General features: G+C 49.1%; 2 protein-coding genes and 1 pseudogene across 2 annotated transcripts in view; 2 read left to right on the forward strand and 1 right to left on the reverse strand.

Moving 5' to 3' along the window:
* TLR2 (toll like receptor 2) overlaps positions 1 to 963 on the forward strand; it is a 2765-nt gene extending 1802 nt beyond the window's left edge. Inside the window, 2 exon segments of the mRNA XM_027772574.1 lie at positions 1 to 776; positions 778 to 963. The exon segment at positions 1 to 776 is cut by the window's left edge and continues 17 nt beyond it. Coding sequence (XP_027628375.1) covers positions 1 to 776; positions 778 to 820 — 819 coding nt within the window. The 3' untranslated portion in view covers positions 821 to 963.
* Positions 964 to 9710: 8747 nt separating this feature from the next.
* RNF175 (ring finger protein 175) overlaps positions 9711 to 24833 on the reverse strand; it is a 31546-nt gene continuing 16423 nt past the window's right edge. The window contains exons 4-6 of the mRNA XM_027772575.1: positions 22787 to 22920; positions 13165 to 13266; positions 9711 to 10155 (exon numbers count right to left, since the gene is read on the reverse strand). Coding sequence (XP_027628376.1) covers positions 10035 to 10155; positions 13165 to 13266; positions 22787 to 22920 — 357 coding nt within the window. The 3' untranslated portion in view covers positions 9711 to 10034. The remainder of the gene's footprint in view (positions 10156 to 13164; positions 13267 to 22786; positions 22921 to 24833) is intronic.
* On the forward strand, positions 13325 to 17632 carry LOC102483354 (mitofusin-1 pseudogene; annotated as a pseudogene).

A 24833-nucleotide genomic window follows, 5' to 3' on the forward strand; every position in this document is an offset into this window, starting at 1 on the left:
AATCCAATACCCGCCTTCTCTAAGGAGCAACTGGATTCTTTCCGCCAACTGCAGACCCTGGAAGCAGGTGACAACAGCTTCATCTGCTCCTGTGACTTTCTGGCCTTCATGCAGGCGCAGCCAGCCCCGACCCAGGCCCTGGGGGGCTGGCCCAACACCTACGTGTGCGACTCCCCGTCCCACCTACGGGGCCAGCTGGTGCGCGACGCCCGCTTGTCGCCATCTGAGTGCCACAAGGTGGCGCTGGTGTCGGGCGTGTGCTGCGCCCTCTGCCTGCTCCTCCTGCTCACGGTGGGCCTGTGCCACCGCTTCCACGGCCTGTGGTACCTGAGGATGACTTGGGCCTGGCTGCAGGCCAAGAGGAAGCCCCGCAGGGCCCCGGCCAGGCCCATCTGCTACGACGCCTTCGTGTCCTACAGCGAGCGCGACGCGGGCTGGGTGGAGGACCTGCTGGTGCGCGAGCTGGAGCGCGGGCTGCGGCTGTGTCTGCACAAGCGCGACTTCGTCCCCGGCAAGTGGATCATCGACAACATCATCGACTCCATCGAGCGGAGCCGCAAGACGGTCTTCGTGCTCTCGGAGAACTTCGTGAGGAGCGAGTGGTGCAAGTACGAGCTGGACTTCTCCCACTTCCGCCTCTTCGACGAGAACGACGACGCGGCCGTGCTGGTGCTGCTGGAGCCGCTGGAGAAGAAGGCCATCCCGCAGCGCTTCTGCCGGCTGCGCAGGGTCATGAACACCAGGACCTACCTGGAGTGGCCGGGCGGCCAGGGCGAGGCGCCCCTTCTGGGCCAGCCTGAGAGCCGCCCTGCAGGGCTAGGTCCCGAGAGGCCGGGGCTGGGGCGTCCCGGCTGGCTGGCACTGCGCATCGGACAGGCAGCGAACAGGCATCGAACACGTGTGCGTTCGCTGGAAAGTGCTGAAACGTTGTTTTTTTCCTATAAAAACTGCCATCAGATGAGGAAAAAATGGTGTCTAGTGTGTCTTTACCCTGTGATAGAATCGTGACCTGAGTCCATTATCGACATCTGGAAATGCTGTAGTAACAGGCCGCCTTCATTGGAAAATAACACAACGCAGCCGTAGAGGGCTGTCCCTGTCCCATCAGTCTGTCCTTCCTCTGAGCACCTGTCCCACCATGAGCAACCAGGCAGGATATTTGGGTCTGAGCCAAACTTAGCATTCCTGAAACCCTGGAGTGTCCCCACTGTGCCCTACCGGGTGAGACACCTACGGGGTGTACTGTCCTGGGCGGCTCTGTGCGTGTGCTTGAGTGAGGCTACGCGGCCCAAGGGACCGCAAATCCTCTTTCCGTGAGACAAAACTAAGGCAAATAAATACTCAGCTTAGAAACATTTGAAAGAAGCCCGCACATCTTAGCTCTGAACTTCAACCTTTAGCTACCTGTTAAGTTCTATTTTTAATTTTTATTTATTTAGTATCTTTTTTTTTTTTGAGAGGTTTTCTCTATAGGGCGCGTGCACTCGCCAGACAGACAGAGAGAGAGACATAGAGTCAGAAAGCAAGAAATCACCCCCCAGAGGGGATGGTCACGCCGCAATCCCTTCTCCTCCTTTCTCCTCTTAGGATCCTGGACACACACGCACACATGCCCGGCGTGAGTTTAAGCCACCGGGTCTGGGATGTGAACCGTGGTCGACTAGGTGGGAGTCCAGCGACATGGCCATTACGCTAACTGCTGGTTCCCTTTATTTAGTATCTTACAAATTTTTTAAAGTTTTTGTTTGTTTGTTTGTTTGTTTTTTCCCCATGGGTTGCATCCACTTTGCCAAAGAGGAGAGAGACAGAAAGGTACAGAGAGAGGAGAAGTGATCAGTCGCCCCCGTCCCCCCCCCACGGGATGGCCATACGGAAATTCCTTCTCCTCCATACTCCTCTTGGGATCTGGGGCATACAAGCACACGTGCCTGGTGTGATCTGCAAGCCACTGGGTCCGGGACTGGCTTAACCACTCTTCCAACTGCTAGCCCTCGATTTTTAATTTTTATATTTTCAATTGTCAAAAGATGATATGCTCTCCAGAGTGAGAGAGACAGAGACAGACAGGGAGAGAGAGAAAGCACCCCCTTATGGGGTGTGGTCACAACACAATCCCTTTCTGTCTCCCCATCCGGCAGGATGGTTATTACTCCCGTATGTTGGCTTTTATAATCTTGATTCGATAATACATCAGATTTAGATGCCACAGTCTTGGCTGGGAGTATTTACCGACCCTGCGTGACCACCCCCCTCCCCCATGCTGGGAACCGTCAGTGACAGGAAGTGAGGCTCCTGTGATCCCCACTCAGTTCTCAGCCAGAACTGGGTCTCTGTGCTGGACTGGGCCAAGTCACACAGACCTGGGCTAGCAGACGTGTAAGTCATTCGACCTGACCCCAGATGCTTCCTGTCCTTAAAATGGGGGTCAGGATCCCCGTGGTCGAGTGCCGAGTATGAGGTGCAGTACTGTCAGTAACCAGCTCGCGCATGCCCCTGGGCTGCATTCTCTCTGCAGGGGTGAGGAGGGCAAGGCGGGGAGCACGTGAGACAGGGAAGTGGGCGAGTGTGCAGGGCACGAGGGAGGCTGGGGGTCGCTGTGAACTATTGTAGTTATTTTCCAGGAGCTGACGAGCACCTCCTATATTATGGCTAGTCCTTCCTATAGTATGGCTCATAAATGGACGTTTCTCTTTGTGGATTTTAGCAGGACCTGCTGTCGGCAACTCCCCAAAGGATGAGCTCACTGAGCCCAGTGCTGGGGGGACACATACAGCGCGGCTCTTCCCTCATACAGACTCCCGGGACTGCTACAGAGCAGATAGCAGCCAGCCCCAAAGCAAAAGCAAAACCAGACAGCTCAGACCTGACACCTCAGGGACCAGCAGTTAGCGTAATGGCTATGTCGCTGAACTCCCATGTAGCTGACCGCGGTTTGAGTCCCAGACCCGACCGCTTACACTCACACTGGGTGCGTGTGCGTGCGTGCCCAAGATCCCGAGAGGAAAATGGAGGAGAAGGGATTGAGGCGTGGCCATCCCCTCTGGGGGAGGGGGTGATTTCTCACTTTCTGTCTCTCTGTCTCTCTGTGTCTTTCTGGCGAGTGCATACGCCCTATAGCAAAAAGAAAAAAAGAAAAAAAAGAACTCTCAAAAAAGTAACATGGATTATTACAATACACTATATACTATGTGCAACAATTGCTATGTACACAAATCAGAATGAAAATTCCCAGGAGATGCCCTAAACCTGTTATTTTATGTTTTAAGAAATTCTCTAGTACCAGGCTGTTTGATCAGGATCTCTCCTTCATGAAAGTAAAAAAACATAAAATGGGTCTCAAATAATCTAGATATCTACAAAGGGAATTATTAATTCAAACAGATTTTTCCCAAATAATATTACCATTCTCCATATAAGAAGAGAGAGGAGAATAATAATAATTATCTTCCTGTTATTCTGACTTGGGAAATTTCTATGATTCCTAAATCACAAATGAAAGATTTATGTCAACAGCTTCATTGAACTTCTCTATCCTATAATCAGTAAGAAATGCATGTCTCTCAATACCTCCAAATCTGTGTAAGGGTCTTTGGAGATTTACTGCAACACCAGCAAATTCTCTCCCATCATTCATCAGAAGATATTTCTGCACTGGTTATAGTTTCCCCAAGCTCTGTGGCTTACCTAAGGAAATATGATCCAAATTTTAAACCCCAAATTTTAAATAAAATAACTTGGTGATCTTCTGTGAATAATGTATCAGCTCCTTTATTAAATCTGTTCCTAAGAAGATATTTCCTATTCTATAGGCTTGCTGATAGGTCAGACAAGAGAAGGTATACGTTTACCAGAACTAACCTCTATCCCTGTTCCTAAAGAGTGGACATGACAATTATCCAGCTACCTAAGTGGATATAAATAACAATCTTTTAATATTACCCTCTATCGAAGATGAAGAAAGGGTATGGGCACCATTAGCACCATAACTAGATAAGATTTATACCTGATTCAACCACAGAACTTAACTGCCTCTTCCACACTCAGAAACATCCCAGGAGTTCTCTGAAACAAGTTGATGCTTTCAAATAATAACGTTTTTCATTCACCAAAAATTCTTCCCCTTTTTCAAGATTAATATATACATTCTTTTTTTTTTTGGAGAGGTTTTCAGTATAGGGCGCGTGCGCTCGCCAGACAGACAGAGACATAGAGACAGAAAGAAGAAATCACCCTGGGGGGGATGGTCACACCACAATCCCTCCTCCTCCATTCTCCTCTCGGGATCTTGGGCACGCACGCACACACACCCCGCGTGAGTTTTAAGCCACCGGGTCTGGGACGCAAACCATGGTCGACTACGTGGGAGTCCAACGACATAGCCATTAGGCAGGGACCGCAAATCCTCTTTCCGTGAGACAAAACTAAGGCAAATAAATACTCAGCTTAGAAACATTTGAAAGAAGCCCGCACATCTTAGCTCTGAACTTCAACCTTTAGCTACCTGTTAAGTTCTATTTTTAATTTTTATTTATTTAGTATCTTTTTTTTTTTTGAGAGGTTTTCTCTATAGGGCGCGTGCACTCGCCAGACAGACAGAGAGAGAGACATAGAGTCAGAAAGCAAGAAATCACCCCCCAGAGGGGATGGTCACGCCGCAATCCCTTCTCCTCCTTTCTCCTCTTAGGATCCTGGACACACACGCACACATGCCCGGCGTGAGTTTAAGCCACCGGGTCTGGGATGTGAACCGTGGTCGACTAGGTGGGAGTCCAGCGACATGGCCATTACGCTAACTGCTGGTTCCCTTTATTTAGTATCTTACAAATTTTTTAAAGTTTTTGTTTGTTTGTTTGTTTGTTTTTTCCCCATGGGTTGCATCCACTTTGCCAAAGAGGAGAGAGACAGAAAGGTACAGAGAGAGGAGAAGTGATCAGTCGCCCCCGTCCCCCCCCCACGGGATGGCCATACGGAAATTCCTTCTCCTCCATACTCCTCTTGGGATCTGGGGCATACAAGCACACGTGCCTGGTGTGATCTGCAAGCCACTGGGTCCGGGACTGGAACCATGGTCAGCCATATGGGAATCCAGCCACGTTAACCACTGTGCCAACTGCTAGCCCTCTATTTTTAATTTTTATATTTTCAATTGTCAAAAGATGATATGCTCTCCAGAGTGAGAGAGACAGAGACAGACAGGGAGAGAGAGAAAGCACCCCCTTATGGGGTGTGGTCACAACACAATCCCTTTCTGTCTCCCCATCCGGCAGGATGGTTATTACTCCCGTATGTTGGCTTTTATAATCTTGATTCGATAATACATCAGATTTAGATGCCACAGTCTTGGCTGGGAGTATTTACCGACCCTGCGTGACCACCCCCCTCCCCCATGCTGGGAACCGTCAGTGACAGGAAGTGAGGCTCCTGTGATCCCCACTCAGTTCTCAGCCAGAACTGGGTCTCTGTGCTGGACTGGGCCAAGTCACACAGACCTGGGCTAGCAGACGTGTAAGTCATTCGACCTGACCCCAGATGCTTCCTGTCCTTAAAATGGGGGTCAGGATCCCCGTGGTCGAGTGCCGAGTATGAGGTGCAGTACTGTCAGTAACCAGCTCGCGCATGCCCCTGGGCTGCATTCTCTCTGCAGGGGTGAGGAGGGCAAGGCGGGGAGCACGTGAGACAGGGAAGTGGGCGAGTGTGCAGGGCACGAGGGAGGCTGGGGGTCGCTGTGAACTATTGTAGTTATTTTCCAGGAGCTGACGAGCACCTCCTATATTATGGCTAGTCCTTCCTATAGTATGGCTCATAAATGGACGTTTCTCTTTGTGGATTTTAGCAGGACCTGCTGTCGGCAACTCCCCAAAGGATGAGCTCACTGAGCCCAGTGCTGGGGGGACACATACAGCGCGGCTCTTCCCTCATACAGACTCCCGGGACTGCTACAGAGCAGATAGCAGCCAGCCCCAAAGCAAAAGCAAAACCAGACAGCTCAGACCTGACACCTCAGGGACCAGCAGTTAGCGTAATGGCTATGTCGCTGAACTCCCATGTAGCTGACCGCGGTTTGAGTCCCAGACCCGACCGCTTACACTCACACTGGGTGCGTGTGCGTGCGTGCCCAAGATCCCGAGAGGAAAATGGAGGAGAAGGGATTGAGGCGTGGCCATCCCCTCTGGGGGAGGGGGTGATTTCTCACTTTCTGTCTCTCTGTCTCTCTGTGTCTTTCTGGCGAGTGCATACGCCCTATAGCAAAAAGAAAAAAAGAAAAAAAAAGAGCTGACACCTGAGGGGCTGCTCCAGAAACCAGATTTGATGATGGACTTCAGCTTCCCGTCTCCAGTTCCCGCACGAAGCACCAAGTTAACGTCCCAGATCCGGGCAGGCTGCACATTGAACTGGTTTAGATGTGTCAGGTCAGGAGTGTCAACAGCAATAGAAATAGCTCCATCGTTAATAGATAGATTTAAAATAGCCTGTAAAAGCCTTTATTTTTCTCATTGCAAATGTTAAGCATGTTCATTCTAGAAATTTTGAAAGCCAGATAAGAGCATTTAAAAGAAAATGAGAGGGACCAGCGAGTGGCATAGCAGTTATGTCACTGGACTCCCACTTGTTCGACCGTGGTTCGAGTCCCAGACCTGGAGGTTTGGGACTTATGCCAGGCGTGTGTGTGTGTGTGTGTGCATGCCCAAGAGCACGGGAAGAAAGTGGAGGAGAAGGGATTGCAGCATGGCTTCCCCCCAGGGGGTGATTTCTCGCTTTCCCTCTCGCTGTCTCTGTCTCACTGGTGACCTCACTGTGTCTCGCTCTCCAGCCTTCCTCAGTGTCCAAGTACATGCCACTTTATAGAATGAAGATTAGGGGTAAATACTTAAACCGTATACAGGAAATGGCATCTTCAGTTCTTTCTGAGCTTGTTTACCGATTATCTGACACTTCTGAACTCTGCCATTTCGAATTCCATGAAAAGACTTTCTCAAAGTTCTAAAGGATCCTAAAAGCTACCACATCACATGCATCAGAGATCAATGGAGAGCTCTTTGCTCTTTTTTTCTTTCTTTTTATAAAATTACTAAAAGGGTCTTACATTTGCCAGTAGTAGGGAGGGAAAGTGAGAAAGCACCCCTCAGGGGGGATGATCACACCAAAATCCCTTCTCTCCAGTCTCCTCTTGGGATTTTGGGCACACATGGACGTACACCTGATGTACGTTTTTAAAAATGTATTTTACATGCTTTCCCTGAACATCACCACAGCATACAAAATGTGATTCTCCAGCCAGAATATGCTGTAAAGTGGTTTAATCATACATGTTATCCTCAACAGCTAGTTTTCCATTTCTTGTTTCTTGTATGTATATACATGTGTGTGTGTGTGTGTGTGTGTATACATATATATATATTTCCCCCCTATTTCTCACCCTCTGCCATTTCTCATCCTCTTCCCACCCTGTCTCTGTTTTCTGCAGTTGCCTTCCATTCCTTTATTCTTTATCACATTGTGTTAATTCACAAGATATCTTAATCTAAATACTTTCCATAGTAAGTTCAGCTGATAAATACGTATCTGTGAACAGAAATTGACTTGAGGCATGCAGTTCTGCCAAGCCTCTGGGTCTGGGACTTGAGCTGCATGGCTGCCCATGTGGGTCCAGCTGTCTTAACCACCACGCCAATGGCTGGTTCTAGGAGCTTTGGTTTTTTCAGGTTTTGCCATAGGGTGCATGTGCTCGCCCAGGGAGAGACAGAGACAGAGAGAGGGAAAGTGAGAAATCACTCCCTGGGGGAATGGCCACACTGTAATCCCCTCTCCTTCATTCTCCTTGGGGCTTTTTTTTTTTTTTGAGAGGTTTTTGCTATAGGGCGCGTGCACTCACCAGACAGACAGAGACAGAGAGACAGAAAGCGAGAAATCACTCCCAGGGGGGATGGTCACGCCGCAATCCCTTCTCCTCCATTCTCCTCTCAGGATCTTGGGCACGCAAGCACGCGTGCCTGGCATGAGTTTTAAGCCACTGGGTCCGGGACGTGAACCACAGTCGACTACATGGGAGTCCAGCGACATAGCCATTACGCTAACTGCTGGTCCCCATATGTGTTTTCTGAAACCTTTTGGTGCTTTGGATAACGAGCCGATCATAACACTGAAGTGCTGGAAATGTGAGGAAAATGCTCAGCAGGTAGAAATCTTAGTGAGTGTCCTGTTGATGGACTCTGAATGGCACCGAGTACACGGCCAACATCTAGAAAGGATGATGTGGATCGATGTGTTTCCCTCCTACCTCACCTACATAATAGCTTCAGGTCCTGCAGCGTGTCAAGTTAACAGTGTTGGCTGTTTAACAAATGACCAGTCATTAAAGCAAATTAATTTGGGGAGGCCAGCATAACATTCTTGGGTTAATTCTTTTTTTTTTTTTTGGAGTGGTTTTTGCTATAGGGTGCATGCTCTCACCAGACAGACAAAGAGAGACAGAGAGACAGAAAGCAAGAAATCACCCCCCAGGGGGGATGGTCACACCGCAATCCCTTCTCCTCCATTCTCCTCTCAGGATCTTGGGCACGCATGCACATGCGCCCGGTGTGAATTTAAGCCACCAGGTCCAGGACTTGAACTGTGGTAGACTACATGGGAGTCCAGTGACATAGCCATTATGCTAACTGCTGGTCCCACTTGGGTTAATTCTTTCTGACTGGGTTTCCCCATTCAGTTCATTTTATCCTCTTCTGCCAGATCAATTTACTCTTTCAACAGGTATTTACCGAGTGCCTGTGGTGCGCCAGACACTGCCCTACGCACCAGGATAATGGTAGGGAACAAAACGGGCATCAGTCCTTGTTTTCAGGGAGTGGAAGACGCGTAGTAAACAAGTACAGTTAGTATATAATTTCAGGTATTGGCAAGCGCTCTGGAGAAAATCAAAGCAGAGTACAGTAGGGTGACTGTGTACGTGCATGTATGTGTGTACGCGTGTGTAAACAGTGGCACTGACACGGAAACAGAGTGGCTCTGTGTGTCAGTGCAGCCCTCCGATGGGTGGGCCGGGTCTGGCAGCCCCAGGAAACCCAAAGAAGACGTGGCCTGCCGAGTGGGCGTGGCCTGCCGAGTAGGCGTGTCCTGCCGAGTAGGCGCGGCACCTGTGCTGGAGGCTTTGGGAGTAACGTCCTCTGCCCTCACAGGCTCGTGGTGCCCAAACTGCACCAGGTGGCAAGCACACAGGGCAGGGGAGATGATCTCGTTAACCCACAGGTGTCCTAACTCTGCCCACACCTTTGAAGCTGAACCGATGAGAAGGTGCGGGTTCTCATAGATGGGCACGTGAGAAGCACTTACAAACTGCCCACTTTACAGATGGGATCGTTACCAGCCAAACGCACAGTGGAACGGCCGCAGGGGAGGGTGATTTTAATGTGACCCCCAAAGTTCACGTGGTTAACTTTGGTGAGCCACTGGTAGTCTGAGAGGGTGGAAACTTAATCCGGTTTTGGTGTTGAAGGGCGGGGAAGGGATTCTTCATCAGAGTGGGGCTCCCGTGACTGGATCCCCTTGGGCTGGCCAGGAGACGTGGACAGGGACACACACGCTCCATTCTGTTCCAGCTGTCACCACGCGATGCCCTCCACCACGGTCCCCACCAGCAAGAAGACCCGACACCAATGCGACCCTGGCCCTTGGACCTGTGCACTGTGAGCCGAATAAACCTCGATTCTCGTAAGTCCCTCGGACTCTGGGATTTCTGTTATGACCAGAACAGGGTGTAACGAGCGTGTTGTGTACCTAGGTCAGAACACAATCGTTAATGGGAAAGAAGAAAAAACACACTTTATTCATTGATTCCGCTGCCCAGCTTCTCTTCACATTTTTTCCCAATGAACAAATGGCTTTTGATTTCAGTATAAAACCAACTTTTATTTAGCTTTCTAAACTCTTGGTATCATCTTGAAAATGCAAAAAAGAACATCAGGGTTAAACAGAGGACAAGGATGCAAAAGCCCTCCATCCACGGGGCCCCTCGCTTCTGGGGTGAACCTGCTGCTCTACTCCAGCCCAAGGGAGTAGTTAATGCCTTGGACTAGTCCGATCACCACGGGCTGCCAGGCCACCAAATAGCGAAGCCAGTCGAGGATCTGCCCGTACAGAAAGTGCGTGCGCTCCCAGCTGCGTCTCAGTTAAGGAGCTTGTTTTACATGCGGCCAAGGAGCTGTTATTTTGCAAATATAATACACAATCTAATGAAAGGAAATCTCCTCTCTCATCACTTCTCATGCTCCACTGAAAGCCTCCGACATGATTTTCACAACATTATGGTTATCGCTATTACTTACATCACACTTGATTTCCAAAAGTGCAACTGCACAATAAAATCCCGAACCATAAGGCAACAATAAAAGGCAAGAGAATAGTTCAAAGAAGAACGAGGAGGGCCGTGGGAGACCAAGGGCAGAGGGAACCAGCACGGGGGAGCAAAACCCCAGCCCTGGGCTGCCCTGTGGTCACCACATTGGAGGGAACTCATCGTCTATTACGAAGAATGACACTTGTTCTCCACGGAAGCCCTACTTTTTTTTCCTGGCGTGTTTGCTAAATTATGTAAATGAATTTATGCACAGTCTCTCTGAGGGAAATTTTACAAACAGGATGGCTGCCTTTTCACATGTAACTTTTGAGAGTCTTAATAAAAAGAACAAGTCAGGGACCAGCAGTTAGTGTAATGGCTATGTCGCTGGACTCCCATGTAGCTGACCGTGATTCGTGTCCTGGACCTGGTGGTTTAAACTCATGCCAGGTGTGTGTGTGTGCGTGCCCAAGATCCCGAGAGGAGAATGGAGGAGAAGGGATTGCGGTGTGGCCATCCCCCCTGGGGGGTAATTTCTCGCTTTCTGTCTCTCTCTCTGTCTCTGTCTGGCAAGTGCACATGCCCTATAGCAAAAACCTCTCCAAAAAAGGAAAAAAAAAAAAGAACATGTCATATTCACCAATCTGTTCTTTTGAGATGACATGGACACAACCTGCCCTTGGTTGCTTAAATGATCACTTAAGGTGACATTTATGAACATATTATCACCAATTTTATAACAAAGATTTATGTACTGTTGTTTTCCAAGTTATTAAACAGAAGCTGTTTGGACTTGTCTCCTCAATTAGATGGGGAATTGAGGGCCAGCGGGTGGAAAGGAAGGAGGAAAGGTCACCCACCGTCAGCCTCGAGTTGTGCGAGTGGCGCTGACGGACTGAGAAAGCCACCTGTGGGTGGGGTGGACCACGCAGAGGATGGTCTCTGTTGCCATAGCAACAGCCTCAAGACCCCCGAGACCCACGGATGCTGCTGCCTCCTCCTCTGAGGGCCTACTCGGAAGTCTCCTCTGGACTGAGGAGCTCGGAGATGGGGGCGTCACTTCCAGGAGCCACTGCGAAGCACGCCCTAGGGTTGGGGAGCATGAGCGTGGGCAATCTCGGGTGTCCGTTATTCTGACAATGTGAGAAGGCGGTCTCCGGTGGGAAGAGAGAACTGGACAGTGACACCAGCCTCTCAGCACTCTCCTTTTAAACGTTTTTTATTAGTAGTGTTTTTCTGAGAGATTTTTGCTATAGGGTGCATGCCCTTGCCGGAGAGTCAGAGAGAGACAGAGAGACAGAAACCAAGAAATCACCCCTAGGCCACTCCACAATCCCTTCTCCCCTCGGGATCTTGGGCATGCACACGTGACTGGTGTGAGTTGTAAGCCACTGGGTCTGGGACTCAAACTGTGGTTCACTACCTGGGAGTCCAGGGATGGAACCATTACGCCATCCGCTGGTCCCGCCTCTCAGTGCTCTTCTACAGAGACACATTTCAACCCTACTCAGGCCAGGGAGGAGAGAGAGATGGTCCTGGACTGTGAGACTGAGGGCCACACCTTTCTGGTCAGCTCTGGACGGAGGCCGCTGCCTTCCTGGGACTTTAATGAGACTTGGCTTGATTTAGTCGGGCCTCCCCGGAGTCTCTAAAAACCCTAGTTGACGCCATAGCTGATCAGGTGTGTAGGTCTTTGTTTCCGGTCCATATTATTATCACTAGGATTTCGTTTAAGAGGAGATAAAGTATAGCAAGGAATATAAAAAGCCAAAATCCAGAAGGGAAGGAAACAATCATTGCTGGGAATATGGGCACTCCTCACTTAGTGACCAAGTCCCAGGCCCTCAACTAGGTCGTTACGTGAACTGGCCGGTACATGAGGAGCTCAAAGGCCGATGTCTTGTACTGTGTCATGGCGCCATAGGGTACGGGAATGTACTAGAAGGTACTAGAATGGTGGCATTCTACCCACACAGAAAGCACACTTCAGGGAAGTACGGGAAAGTGACAAGACACGACACGACACGTTAATACAACTCCAGCGTAATCGTGCCTATTTATTCTGAGTACTACTGTGGGGGCCCAATAAAGTACAAATTTATAAGGGAAACATGTAGCCTCGTTTCATGTGGTGAATGCTAACCAGCGGTGGGATGAGACAGAGCCTGAGAAAGGGAGTCCCTGCGCTGGAGACCTGGTCATCAGTCCAAACAGTCGTTGAACAGGTAAGTCACAGGGGACGGGTGACTCACTTATTAAAATTTGGTATACCTAGGGCCGGCAGGTGGCACGGTGGTTGAGGGTGCTGGACTCCCACATGGCAGACCACAGTTCAAGTCCCAGACTTGGTGGCTTGTTTTTTTACTCTCCCCCCCCCCCTCTGTTCCTCTCTGGTCAAATTAAAATAAATAAATAAGTAAAAAAATGTTAAATAAAATAATTCTTTAAAAAATTAAATTTGGTACACCTCAAAAATATTTTCTTTTCAATTTCAGTTGAATTTATATATTCACCCACTTACCCACCCACCCAACCCACCCATTTACCTATCTATCCTCTTGATTATTCTTCCATATATTTTACCTATCTTTTGGGTCTTATCATATTGCCAGTAAAGCCCTAAATATGGAAAAGCATGGAGTGTTTCTGGCATTTCACTTCCTAACAAGAACAGAACCATAGGTGGGGAGAAGAGAGGCCACCATCGGTTTTGAAGTAGGTGGTGAGGGACAAGAGTTTTCTGCCGTGACCATACAGAGATGACAGAAGTTCACGTTGGAGAACGCATCCTTAGAGAGACGAGTTTGTGGTGACATTGTCGTAAAGGATACGGGTTGCTGATCATCCTCTTCAAATCGACCTTCTCCTTGCAGTAGGGGCAAGTCTGCTTTTTCCCGACGATACACCAGCCTCGGATACAGAATTCATGGAAGCTGAAGCACCTAGTCAGGGAAGCCTCTGGATAAAGGGTAAAGTGCAGTTCATGGTGACATGGAAATAATCTCGCCCTTGGGTCCAGTAGTGGAGAGTGAGGATGGCTGTCAGCCATGACCGCACTGTACACATTACTTTTTAAATTTCTGCTAGAGGGAACATGCACTTGCCAGAGAGAGACAGAGGAGGCATCTCCCATGGGAAATGGTCACACCACCATTCCTTCTCCTCCATCTCCCACTCCTTTTGGGATTTTTGGGCATGCATGCACATGTACCCAGCATGCTTTTCAGGCTGCCATGTTTGGGACTCGAGCCATCTGGTCGACCATATGGGATCCAGCCTCCTTATAACCACCAGGTCATGGAACCAGCTGTCCACATCACTTGCAGGGAGATTTAGTGGGACAGTGGAGCCCCAGTGATGGCGAGGAGAGAGTCAGAACTGCCTTAGCTTTATGACCAAGATCTAACTTAGCTTCTTGGCCTCCCTTGTTCTTGTCTCCCTTGATCCTGGAAAGAATCAGATGAGACACGAATGTGAGAGTACTTTCATGGTAACGTTCTATGTTAATGTACTGTCATATCCCTACCTCACACCATGTGCATCGCTCATGCATTTCTCATAGCATTTGCTACTTTTGTGCCTACTTCTCACCCTCTATGTAATCAATCAAACTTGTCTTAGGCCCTTAAACAGGTTTAAATTATTTGTGGTCATAAACATACAAATATGTCTGTTACTTCATAAGCTTTTTCCCCTCAAGTTTTTTACTATTGATAAGGAGCCTTTTTTTTTTTTAAATGAGAGAAAGCAATGCATACACTTGAGAGGGAGAGGAAGAGAGAGAGAGAGAGAGATCCCTTGACAGGGTCACCTAATGCCACAGTCACCTTTCCTCTGCCCTCCAGCTCTTCAGGATCTGGCAGGCCCCACCTGGGAGTCCAAGCCTGGGCTGCCAGCACTGCAGGGAAATTCAGTTATTGCCACACCACAGCAGCTAGGCCTCATTTACTTATTTATTTATTTGAGCGATTTTTTTTTTTTTGCTACAGAGCACGTGTGCCTGCCAGAGAGAGAGAGACAGAGAGACAGAAAGTGAGAAATCACTCCCCAGGGGGGATGGTCACACTGCAAACTCTTCTCCTCCATTCTCCTCTTGGGATCTTGGGCACGCACACACACGTGCCCGGCTTGAGTTTTAAGCCACCGGGTCTGGGACTCGAACTGCAGTTAACTACGTGGGAGTCCAGCAATGTAACTGCTATACCATCTGCTGGTCCCTGCCTCACTTATTTTTTAAAAGAACAGAAACCTAGTAAATCCTAATGTCTCCAACTCTGGGCATTTAAAAATTCACTTGTGGGGGCCAGCAGATGGTGTGGTGGTTAAAGTACTGGATTCCCACATAGCCAACACCGTTTGAGTCCTGGACCTGGTGGCTTAAAAATCACCCTAGGTGCATGTGTGTGCATGCCCCAAATCCCAGGAGGGGAGTGGAAAGAAGGAATTGAAGTGTGGACAGCCCCCTGGGGGGTGATTTCTCACTTTTTCTCTCACTATCTCTCTCTTGTGTGAGTGCATGTGCTCCATGGTAAAACCTAAAAAAAAAAAAAAAAGATCATTTGTGTACATCACACCACCCAGAGCCTGACCCTTTGTCCCAGCGTTGAGGATGAGCTCCGTATTTTTTCCCAGCACCTGGAACTTGCTCCCGTCATGGGGCACAAGGGCTTCCTGTGTGCTGACGCGCCTCTCAGGCCGGGCGCTCCCTGCTGGACTTGCTGATTCACCCCTGCACCCTCGGCCCCTTAAACAGTCCCTAAGACATACTGACAGAATGGCTATTTGGATGAATCAGTCAAAACCAATTACTTTGGGACCAGCAGTTAGCGTAATGGCTATGTCGCTGGACTCCCATGTAGCCTACTGCAGTTCGCGTCCCGGACCCGGTGGCTTAAACTCACGCCAGGCGCGTGTGCGTGCGTGCCCAAGATCCCGAGAGGAGAATGGAGGAGAAGGGATTGCGGCGTGGCCATCCCCCCGAGGGGTGATTTCTCGCTTTCTGTCTCTCTGTCTCTCTCTGCTTTCTGGCAAGCGCGTGTGCCCTATAACGAAATATTTCAAAAAAATAAAAAGGAAAAAGAAAAGAAAAGAAATACTGGGTATGAAAACCAGCTTTCCATCCTTGGTGAGGCGCTGTCTCAGAGACACAGAGTGGCGTAGTTTGGCAGGACCAGCCGTGGTGAGCGCTGTTACTAATGCAGTACTGTGTGGTAAGGGCTCTCTCTAGAGGGATGGCCCTACAACCCGTTGCTTCCTGAGTGCTGAGGAACTGATGGAGACAAAGCCTGTCTTATGGCAGAAGGGTCAGATGAGAAAAGAACGAGAAGACAGTCGATGACCTGGCCCTTGGCCTTCTTGGGGACACAGACTTGACAGCTGGCCATCTCCTACATGTGTTGTGGCCAAAGGCCAAATGAGCCCTCCTGAGAGATGACCTGGTTTTGGGAGACAGTCCAGGCACGGACGCTGCCGTGGAGCAGGACAACTGGGCTGAGAAGTTTGGCCTAGGTGGGTGCAGACTCAGAATCAACACCAGTGAACATGGAAAAACATTTTTTTTCCCCACAAGGTGAATGAGTGGCTTTCAAAGCCCAATATTTTTATTCTGAATAATCATCGGGACGCGTCGGCATCAGAGCCAGAACACACGGAAGACTACGCGGTCAGCGTGTGGAAAGGTGTCTCTGTTTCTTGGTGGAGGAGCTCAAAGAGGAGGATCCTTCAAAGCACGGAAACGTAGCTTTTTTGTTTCAGCAAAGGAGGCTCTTAGGGTAGGTAGCAGAGAGTACAGGGGATGCCAGGAGGTGAGAGGGCGCTTGCTGAAGGATCTCAGCCAAGATTATAGGAGTATCTGTGCTACCTGAGTGACTACCTCGCAGTCAGCAGTGAAAACGCTGGAACAGCACTGTCAGAGCTACGCAGATAACAGATACCGTGCCAAACATAATGGATTCGGTAAACGTGGCAGCCCCAGAGGAAAGGGTTTATTCGGTAGAAGAGAGAGAAGACCAAGTTGACAGACTAGACTTTATCCGAAACCAGATGAACCTTTCAACAGTGGATGGTAAGTAAAGAAAAATCAGGGAAGTTACTGAGGAGGTGGCAAACAAGGTTCTGTGTGCAAGGATGTGAAATTTGTCAACGTTTTGGTGAATGAATTTTGTTCTGAGTTTCATCCTACTCCAAGGGTGTCCAAAGTTTGTAAAAGTGAGTTAACTAAGCACATAGGAGACGGTATGGGAAGACATGTGGCTGATCGGTGCACCAGTGACGTCAATGAACATGTGATTGAACATGTGAAGCCATTACTACCAGCTGGTGTACAGAATAAGCTAGATACACTGATCCCTCGCAAGAAATTCGACCTCAGCCGTGACCGAAACTGCCACGAGCTGTGTTCGGATTTTCAAGAGGATTTTGCATTTGCTTTTCCCCTGGGCTGGTCTCCTCTTGCACATGGATTCGTACGTCCTACACATGCTCAAAGGATGCTTCTAGGACTAGCAGAGCCTATCTTTCGGCTCCTTAGATCTTTAACTTCCACTTCCATGGCTCCCACCAATCCAGGAACTCCATAATGCATCACGGGAAGAGCTCGTGGTCAGCTCAGTAATAGCCGTGGGTTCTCCAGCTTCTCCAACGTCTACGGGCATCATCGTGGCTGGAGGAGTGATGTGGAAAACTGCAGGCTGGAAGCCTATATCTGTTTCATTAAGTGTATGGAGCTTTGTATCTCTAAGAAAAGCTGGCCTGGACCACCCTTGCCAAGAGAGCCTTTAAACAACAGTTTGCGAACTAAGCAACTGAGAACTACAGGTGATTGTTAGCTTCATGCCGCCAGCTGCAGCCAAGTACAGGGATGGTTACAAGACGATGTTACTCAAAGAAGAAATTGCTACATTAGCCAAAGACATAGACCAACTGGAGAAAATACAAAACAATTCAAAGCTCTTAAGAAAAAGAAGCTGGGACCAGCAGTTAGCATAATGGCTGGGTCGCTGGACTCCCATGTAGTCGACTATGGTTCAAGTCCCAGACCCGGTGACTTAAACTCATGCCAGGTGTGTGTGCACGCCCAGGATCTCGAGAGGAGAATGGAGAAGAAGGGATTGCAGCGTGGCCATCCCCGCTGGGGGTAATTTCTCGCTTTCTGTCTCTCTGTCTCTGTCTTTCTGGCGAGCACACAAGCCCTATAGCAAAAACCTCTCAAAAAAAAAAAAAAAAAAAGCTATTATACTTGAAAATGAAGTGGAGAATTTTACTAACCAGTTTCTACATTCAAGTAATGAAGAATCTTAAGAAGAATCGCTTTGGCAACCTTTACAGGAGACAATGAAACTTTGAAGATTGGGACAGTTTTTTGGGGTTTTTTTTGGGAGAGGTTTTTGCTATAGGGCACGTGCGCTTGCCAGAAAGACAGAGAGAGACAGACAGAAAGTGAGAACTCACCCCCCAGGAGGGATGGCCACACTGCAATCCCTTCTCCTCCATTCTCCTCTTGGGATCTTGGGCATACACGCATGTGCCCAGCATAAGTTTAAACCACTGCATCTGGGACTCGAACCGCAGTTGACTATGTGGGAGTTCAGCAACATAGCCCCAACAGTTGTTATTTTTATGAAACAACTTTAAACATGAATTATACTAGCTACCTAAATATCAGGCAAATCCCTATTAGATTCTGATAATGCTCTACTTCAGCGTATTTGCATTTCTGAGGGGTTATGTCCTTGGTTTTAATTTGGGGTAAACTGAAGAAGGGCTAAATTCTTTAATGTGTTAAAATAATTAGCTAAGGGGCCAGCAGGTGGCATGTTGGTTAAGGGTGCTGGACTCCCACATGGCCGACTGTGGTTCTAGTCCTGGACCTGGCAGCTTGCTTTCTCACTCTCTCTCTCTCTTTTTCACTCTGTCTCTCTCTGGGCAAATCAAGAAATAAATAAAGTTAAATAAAATGATTCTTTAAAAGAAATAATAATTAGTATTAGAAGCAACAGAACTAACTGTGTAACCCCTGAGGGGTGGGGCCTTGAGCTCTTAATTAGGGCTTTTTTTGTTTTTGATTCAGAAAAACTCTACTTCCTGGGATCCAGGAATTAGAGAATGATCCTGTCATCTTCTTTCTCAAAGAACCATCTAATTTTTTTTTTTTTTGTAGAGGTTTTTTTGCTATAGGGTGTGTGCGCTCACCAGAAAGACAGAGAGAGACAGAGAGACAGAAAGTGAGAAATCATTCCCCAGGGGGGATGGCCATGCCACAATCCCTTCTCCATTCTCTTTTTGGGATCTTGGGCACACACGCAATGCACTGGCATGAGTTTAAGCTGCCGGGTCCAGGATTCGAACCATGGTCAACTACATGGGAGTCCAGTGACATAGCCATTACGCTAACTGCTGGTCCCAGAATCATCTAATTTTTGATGCCTTCTTTAATGGGAATAGTCGCTTTTCGCATCGTTTTATGAACTGCACTGCTCTAACCACCAGGGGGTGTGGAACATTCTCGAGTGTGTTATTTATGGGAATTCCAGTCAGGTTTGCCATCCGGGCAGGTATGTAAAGCACTAACAGACCTTCTGGTTTTCCCCTTCTATTTTCATTAAAATGGATGTAAAAACAACATAAAGGTTTGGTATTACAGTCACTTACGAAAGTATCCGGGGCGAAACTGTTTCCTGATCTGTTTCTAAAGAAATACTTTCAGTTCTACTGAATTCTGATTCCAACAAGGAAAGCCTTCCTGTCTCAGATTTCGGAGGAGAGTTTGAAGTGAAATTGGCCAGAGCTGGGGGTGGTCTGGACTCCTGGGATGGGAACAGCACTTACAAACTACTCTCAGAACGCGTTTGCCCGCGCTGTTGCTGGGTCGTCCCCATCGGAGGCTCTGACGCTTCTGTAATTCATGAATTTGCCAGGGCTCTGTTACACAGTACGACTGTCGTGTTTTACTTTAATGAAATGTTTACGGGTTCCGGGATTACGTCTCCTGTAGTAAAAATCCACCCAAACTTACATGGAATGGAAGTACACAAAAAAACCAGCATGTTAGGGCTTTGCTGTGCAGAACGCAGGCCCACAGAGCAGGACCACTCCTCACCTGTTGGAGTGCGCATACCCGGAGGCGCAGTGCGCTTGGCTAGGACAGTGTGTGCCTCCTTTTCGTGGGAGGGACAGGTAACAAAAATCCTATTATCCAAATTGGATGATAGGATGCAATATTGAGATGATTATTAATTAGTTAGTAGCTTTTGATGCTGTTTAGAACTCTGAGTGTGGTAGAAGCTGCCAACTAGGGGAATCCGGTAACAATGACAACGTGAAAAGCTGACACCCATGTCTGGGAACTGCTAGTTTAGGGAACAAGGTCAAGGCCGTCGCCTGTATAGGAAAGTACTTGGACTCCTGAAGTCACACGGTGGTTTGGTGTGGCCAGGACAGTGTAATGGTTCTGGCAGTTTGGCCCCTAGATCGTCAACCTCCCTTTAAATTTGCAGAAATGCAGATTCTTGGGTCTCAGAGGAAACATTTGGAACATTAGGTCGGGCCCGGCGGTCCTGGGTTGCAAGCCCTCCAACAGACTCGATGTGGGCTGAGGTTGGAGACCCACGGCACAGTGGTGCAGTCCCGGCACTTCCCGTCCCTCGTTTGCATACAGTGGCACCTGATCAAGTTTTAAAATGCATGAATGTTGGAAATTGGACGCTAAAATCATCCAGCTTTTACGTCTGGAGATAAGTGAACCTACAATGGAGCACATCAATTATACGGACATTATGTAATTATGGTGGGTCTAGCTCAGAGTTATTGGACAGGTACCTGACTGTTCACTGAGCATGTTTGCAGGGTTATTCATAAACTCTGTATAATCTTTGACGTTTTACAAAACATTTTTATTATTATTTTTATGCAAGCTTGCAAAACGAAAATAAATCTGTTTGCCTGATGAGTTGATTTAAAAAAAAAAAGAAAAAAGAAAGAAGAAAAAAGAACCAGAACCAGCAGTTGGTGTAATGGCTGGACTCCCAATGTAGTCGACCATGGTTCCAGTCCTGGATCCAGTGGCTTAACATCCATGCTGGACGCTGTGCATGCGTGCCCAAGGTCCCGAGAGGAGAATGGAGAAGAGATTGCGGCGTGGCCATCCCCCCTAGAGGGTGATTTCTCGCTTTCTTGTCTCTCTGTCTCTCTCTGTCTTTCTGGTGAGCACACGCGCCCTATAGCAAAAACCTCTCCCCCCAAAAAAAACATAAAAAAAAAAGTGTCTGAAACACTTTTCCACAGTAGAACTGCACAGGGTAACACTTGTTCATAAGACTGTTTGCCCACCCCTTGGGGACATGCCCACTCCTGTGAAAATGGGCCATTAATAATTCTGCCTGCAGAGCACACCGAAAGACAACCACTTTTTAGATGACATAAACACACATGTACGACAATCCCTAAGGGCTTTAAAGCTGGAGAGAGAAAATATTTCCATTTGCAAATGGCAGAAGGGGCTCTGTTCCAACATCTGAAAAGCAAATCACACTTAAAACCAGGGCCGGACTTGGACAATTTCTACTAAGAATGATAGATTTTGGGGAAAGGCATCGGGCTGAAAAACCACTACAGCATTCCATGTAGAATATTTTTGTGTTTCTCCCCGTAGCTTTTTTTTTTTTTTTGAGAGTTTTTTGCTGTAGGGGGCGTGCACTCGCCAGACAGACAGACAGAGACAGAAAGTGAGAAATCTCCCCTCAGGGGGATGGCCACGCTGCAATCCCTTCTCCATTCTCCTCTCAGGATCTTGGGCACGCACACACGCACATGAACCCAGCGTGAGTTTAAGCCACCAGGTCTGGGATTCGAACTGCAGTTGACTACATGGGAGTCCAGCGATTTAGCCATTAGGCTAACTGCTGGTCCCAAGCATTAAAAAAAAAAAAAAAAAAAAAAACAAAAAACAAAAAAACAAAAAAACAAAAACCTCAGAGGTTTTTGGTATAGGGCACGAGTGCTCACTGGAGAGACAGAAAGCGAGAAATCAGTCTCCAGGGGATGGTCATGCCACGATCCCTTCTCCTCCAATCCCCTGGGATTTGGGGCACACACGCCTGGTATGATTTTCAAGCCAGCGGGCCCAGAACTCGAACTGTGCTGGCCACGTGGGATCCAGCCACCTTCACCTCCATGCCACCTGCTGGCCTGCCTGCCCTCCCTGCCTTAGGAGGGAATGGCACGGAGTGCTGGCGACCCAAAGGCTGCTCTGCTATCCACGGTTACGCGCTCAGCGGCAGGCGCTGCTTCGTTCAGGGTCTGGGCGCAGGGTTTCCCAGAGCATCAAGGCCGTTCTCTGTGGTGGCTGGAGCTCCCAGACAATGCTGGTACCTGCAACCTAGAGATCCCTCAGCCAAGAGACACCTGTGGGGCGAACACAGAGAGAGAGGAGTGATGGCCAGCAGGCGGCGTGATGGGTGGCTAAGGCACTGGACTCCCACGTGGTTGACTACAGTTCAAGTCCCGTGCCTGGTGGCTGGCTTTTTTCCCCTCATCCCCCACTGCCAGTCTCTGGTGCATGCACATGCCCTATAGCAACTTAAATAATAATAATAATAAATAAATAAATAATTCTTTAAAGAAAATAAGAGGAGCTAACATTCCATGGACCAGATGCTCCGCGTTTGGCTCCTCCTGGAGCCTATGGAGCCCTGCTGCCAGGGGCATCCCCTCTTTTCAAAACCGAAGCTGGTTAGGGGGCTTGGGGTTCTGCCTCGGCTGCCCTCCCACTGCTACCACACATGGGTTGCTATGGTTATTTTTAGGCAAAGTGCCCAGGGCACTTCTTGGTCCACTGAGGTTCCCCCACAGCACCACCTGGTGGTCGGGAGCTCCTCCTGCCCCTGCCCTCACTCTTGTTCTTCCGGGACCTCCTTCTAGTCCTGGCTCTCGGCTCACCTGGCCTTTGACAGCTTCCCCTGTCCACGCCCTGCTCAGGGGCTGCCACCTTTTTGCCTGCGAGCATTTTTCTTTGAAAAGAAAGTGACTGGGGCCAGCTGTAGCCTGGTTGTTAGGGCAGGGGATCCCACATGGCCAAGTATATAGTTCGTGTCCCAGACCCAGTGGTTTGAAAAACATGTTGGGTACATGCATGCCCAAAATCCCAAAAGAAGGAAGGGATGGATAGTGGTGTGGCCACCTCCTGAGGGGTGCTTCTCACTTCCCCTTTCTCTCTCTCTCTCTGGCAAGCACGCATGCATTCTGCACCTCCCACCCCCAAAAATGAAGCTGGAGGAGGAGGAAGGCCATTTACGTTGCAGTTTGTTACTCAGCGAGGACTCCCAAAAAAGTCTCAAAAAGAAAGATGGAGCTGGGCTGGAGGGTGGGGGTCTGGGGACTGCTAAAGCCGGCAGAGGATCTGGGGTGGAGGGTGGGGGAAGGGAAGGGGCGGCTCCCTGGGGCCAGATGGAAGGATACACGTGACGGCAGGAGAGCTGGTAGGTGTCCTCAATGAGCCCTTCCCCGCCGGGCGCCACGATGATCCTCTGCCCGCAGACGGCGCAGACGTCCTGGGACAGGCTCCTGGTGGGCATCCCGCCGACGCTGTAGAACTGGGGGGGATTGGGGAGGATTGGCACCGTCGGCCAGGAGCGCACAGGCCGGACCCGGGATGCAGCGAAGCCACCGCCAGGCCAGGCGCAGCGGCCCTGCCACCGCGTCTTCGCTGCTCCCGCGTCGGATTGGGACGCTAGACACCTCCCTTAGGAACCAAGATGGCTACAGAGAGGTTAAGGCTTCCTGGCAAAACCACGGAATCCCCAAAAGCACACGGACACCTAAAATCTAACCACGTCAGACCCCTTGCCGGGGAGGGGCTACGTAACTTAGGTGGAATTCTTGTGCACGCGTGGGCCTCTCCCCTCCTTTTACCAGTGTGGACGGGACTAGGTGTGTTACATTCCTCCTCCGCCCGCCCTGCAGCTCACGTTCCAGTCTGGCCAGCACGTGGCCTGATCTCTCCGACCCGGCCCCATCACCGTGGTCTTTTCTTCTGTTTTGCTTTGAGCATTCCCTTACTTTCTGCACTAAGGTGTACCGGGTTCGTCCTGTATACGCCTTGCCTAGATTTCACATCAGCCTTGTCTCCCAAGAGCCCTGTGCTTTTACTGACAGGATCTTAGCCCCGAGATCTGGGCGTAGTGTGCTGAGGGTGGCGTTGCTTGCAGGGCTTCCCCGGGGGCAGGGAAACAGACCGCCTACACCAGCCTCTGCGCACACTCGCGCTCTTCCAGAAGGTCACAGAAACGTGCATTCTGAAAACACTGCATGGATTTCAAAAATATCTTTGCTCCGAAAAACTAAACCTAGGAGCCAGCAGGTGGCGTGGTGGTGAAGGCCCTGGACGCCCTGTGTGAATACTTCACTCACTTGGAATAGAGTCTTCCTCACAGTCTGCGTTCTATCCTGGGGTCCGCTACCTCCTAAATGGTTTCAGTTTGCCTACATTAAGCTTCACCCTTTCCCCCACAAAGTTCTGTGGGTTTGGACAAATGCATAGTGGCACAGAGCCGCGTTGTCATATCATGCAGAACAGTGTCACTGCTCTAAACAATTCCCCAGGCTGTCCCTCTGGCCAATCGTGCTTTGGATCCCCAACCCGGAGGCTTGAAATTACGCTGGGTGTATGTGAGTGCATGTTTAAAATCCCAAGAGGAGGGGAACCAGCAGTTGGCGTAATGGCTATGTCGCTGGACTCCCACGTAGTCGACCGCGGTTCGTGTCCCGGACCCGGTGGCTTAAAACTCACGCCGGGCGCGTGTGCGTGCGTGCCCAAGATCCTGAGAGGAGAATGGAGGAGAAGGGATTGCGGCGTGACCATCCCCCCTGGGGGGTGATTTCTCGCTTTCTGTCTCTATGTCTCTCTCTGTCTGGCGAGCTCACGCGCCCTACAGTGAAAATCTCTCCAAAAAAAAAAAAAAAAATCCCAAGAGGAGAATGGACAGGAAGGGGTGGCAGTGTGACAATTCTCACTGGGGGTGATTTCTCACTTTCCTGTCTTTCTCTGTCTCTCTCCAGGGAACACATGTGTCCTATGGTAAAAACAAAATAAAACTAAACTCAACTTATACTTTAATTCCATTTTCTCATGAGCTTCTTGAGATCCCCTCTTAACTATAAATATTTTTATATGTATCCATTTCTTTCTTTTTTTTTTTTTTTTAAGGAATTATTTAACTTTTTTTATTTGACCAGCGGGGGACAGAGCAAGCGAGAAAGAGAGGGAAAGTGAGAAAGCAAGCCACCAGGTCTGGGACTTGAACCGCAGTTAGCCATGTGGGAGTCCAGCGCCCCTAACCACCACGCCACCTGCCAGCCCCCATTTGTTTCTTTATACCCAGGTCTCCAATCCACGTCTCTCACAGCTTGGATCATCCTGGCTTTTCTCCCTGGCTTGTCTGTAATCTGCCACTTCCCCCCTCTGCCATCCATTGATGTTCAATTTCAGAATACCTCGTGGTGATAT

Source organism: Tupaia chinensis, unplaced genomic scaffold (assembly GCF_000334495.1).
Source record: "Tupaia chinensis unplaced genomic scaffold, TupChi_1.0 Scaffold000283_2, whole genome shotgun sequence".
NCBI classification, from domain to species: Eukaryota; Metazoa; Chordata; class Mammalia; order Scandentia; family Tupaiidae; genus Tupaia; species Tupaia belangeri.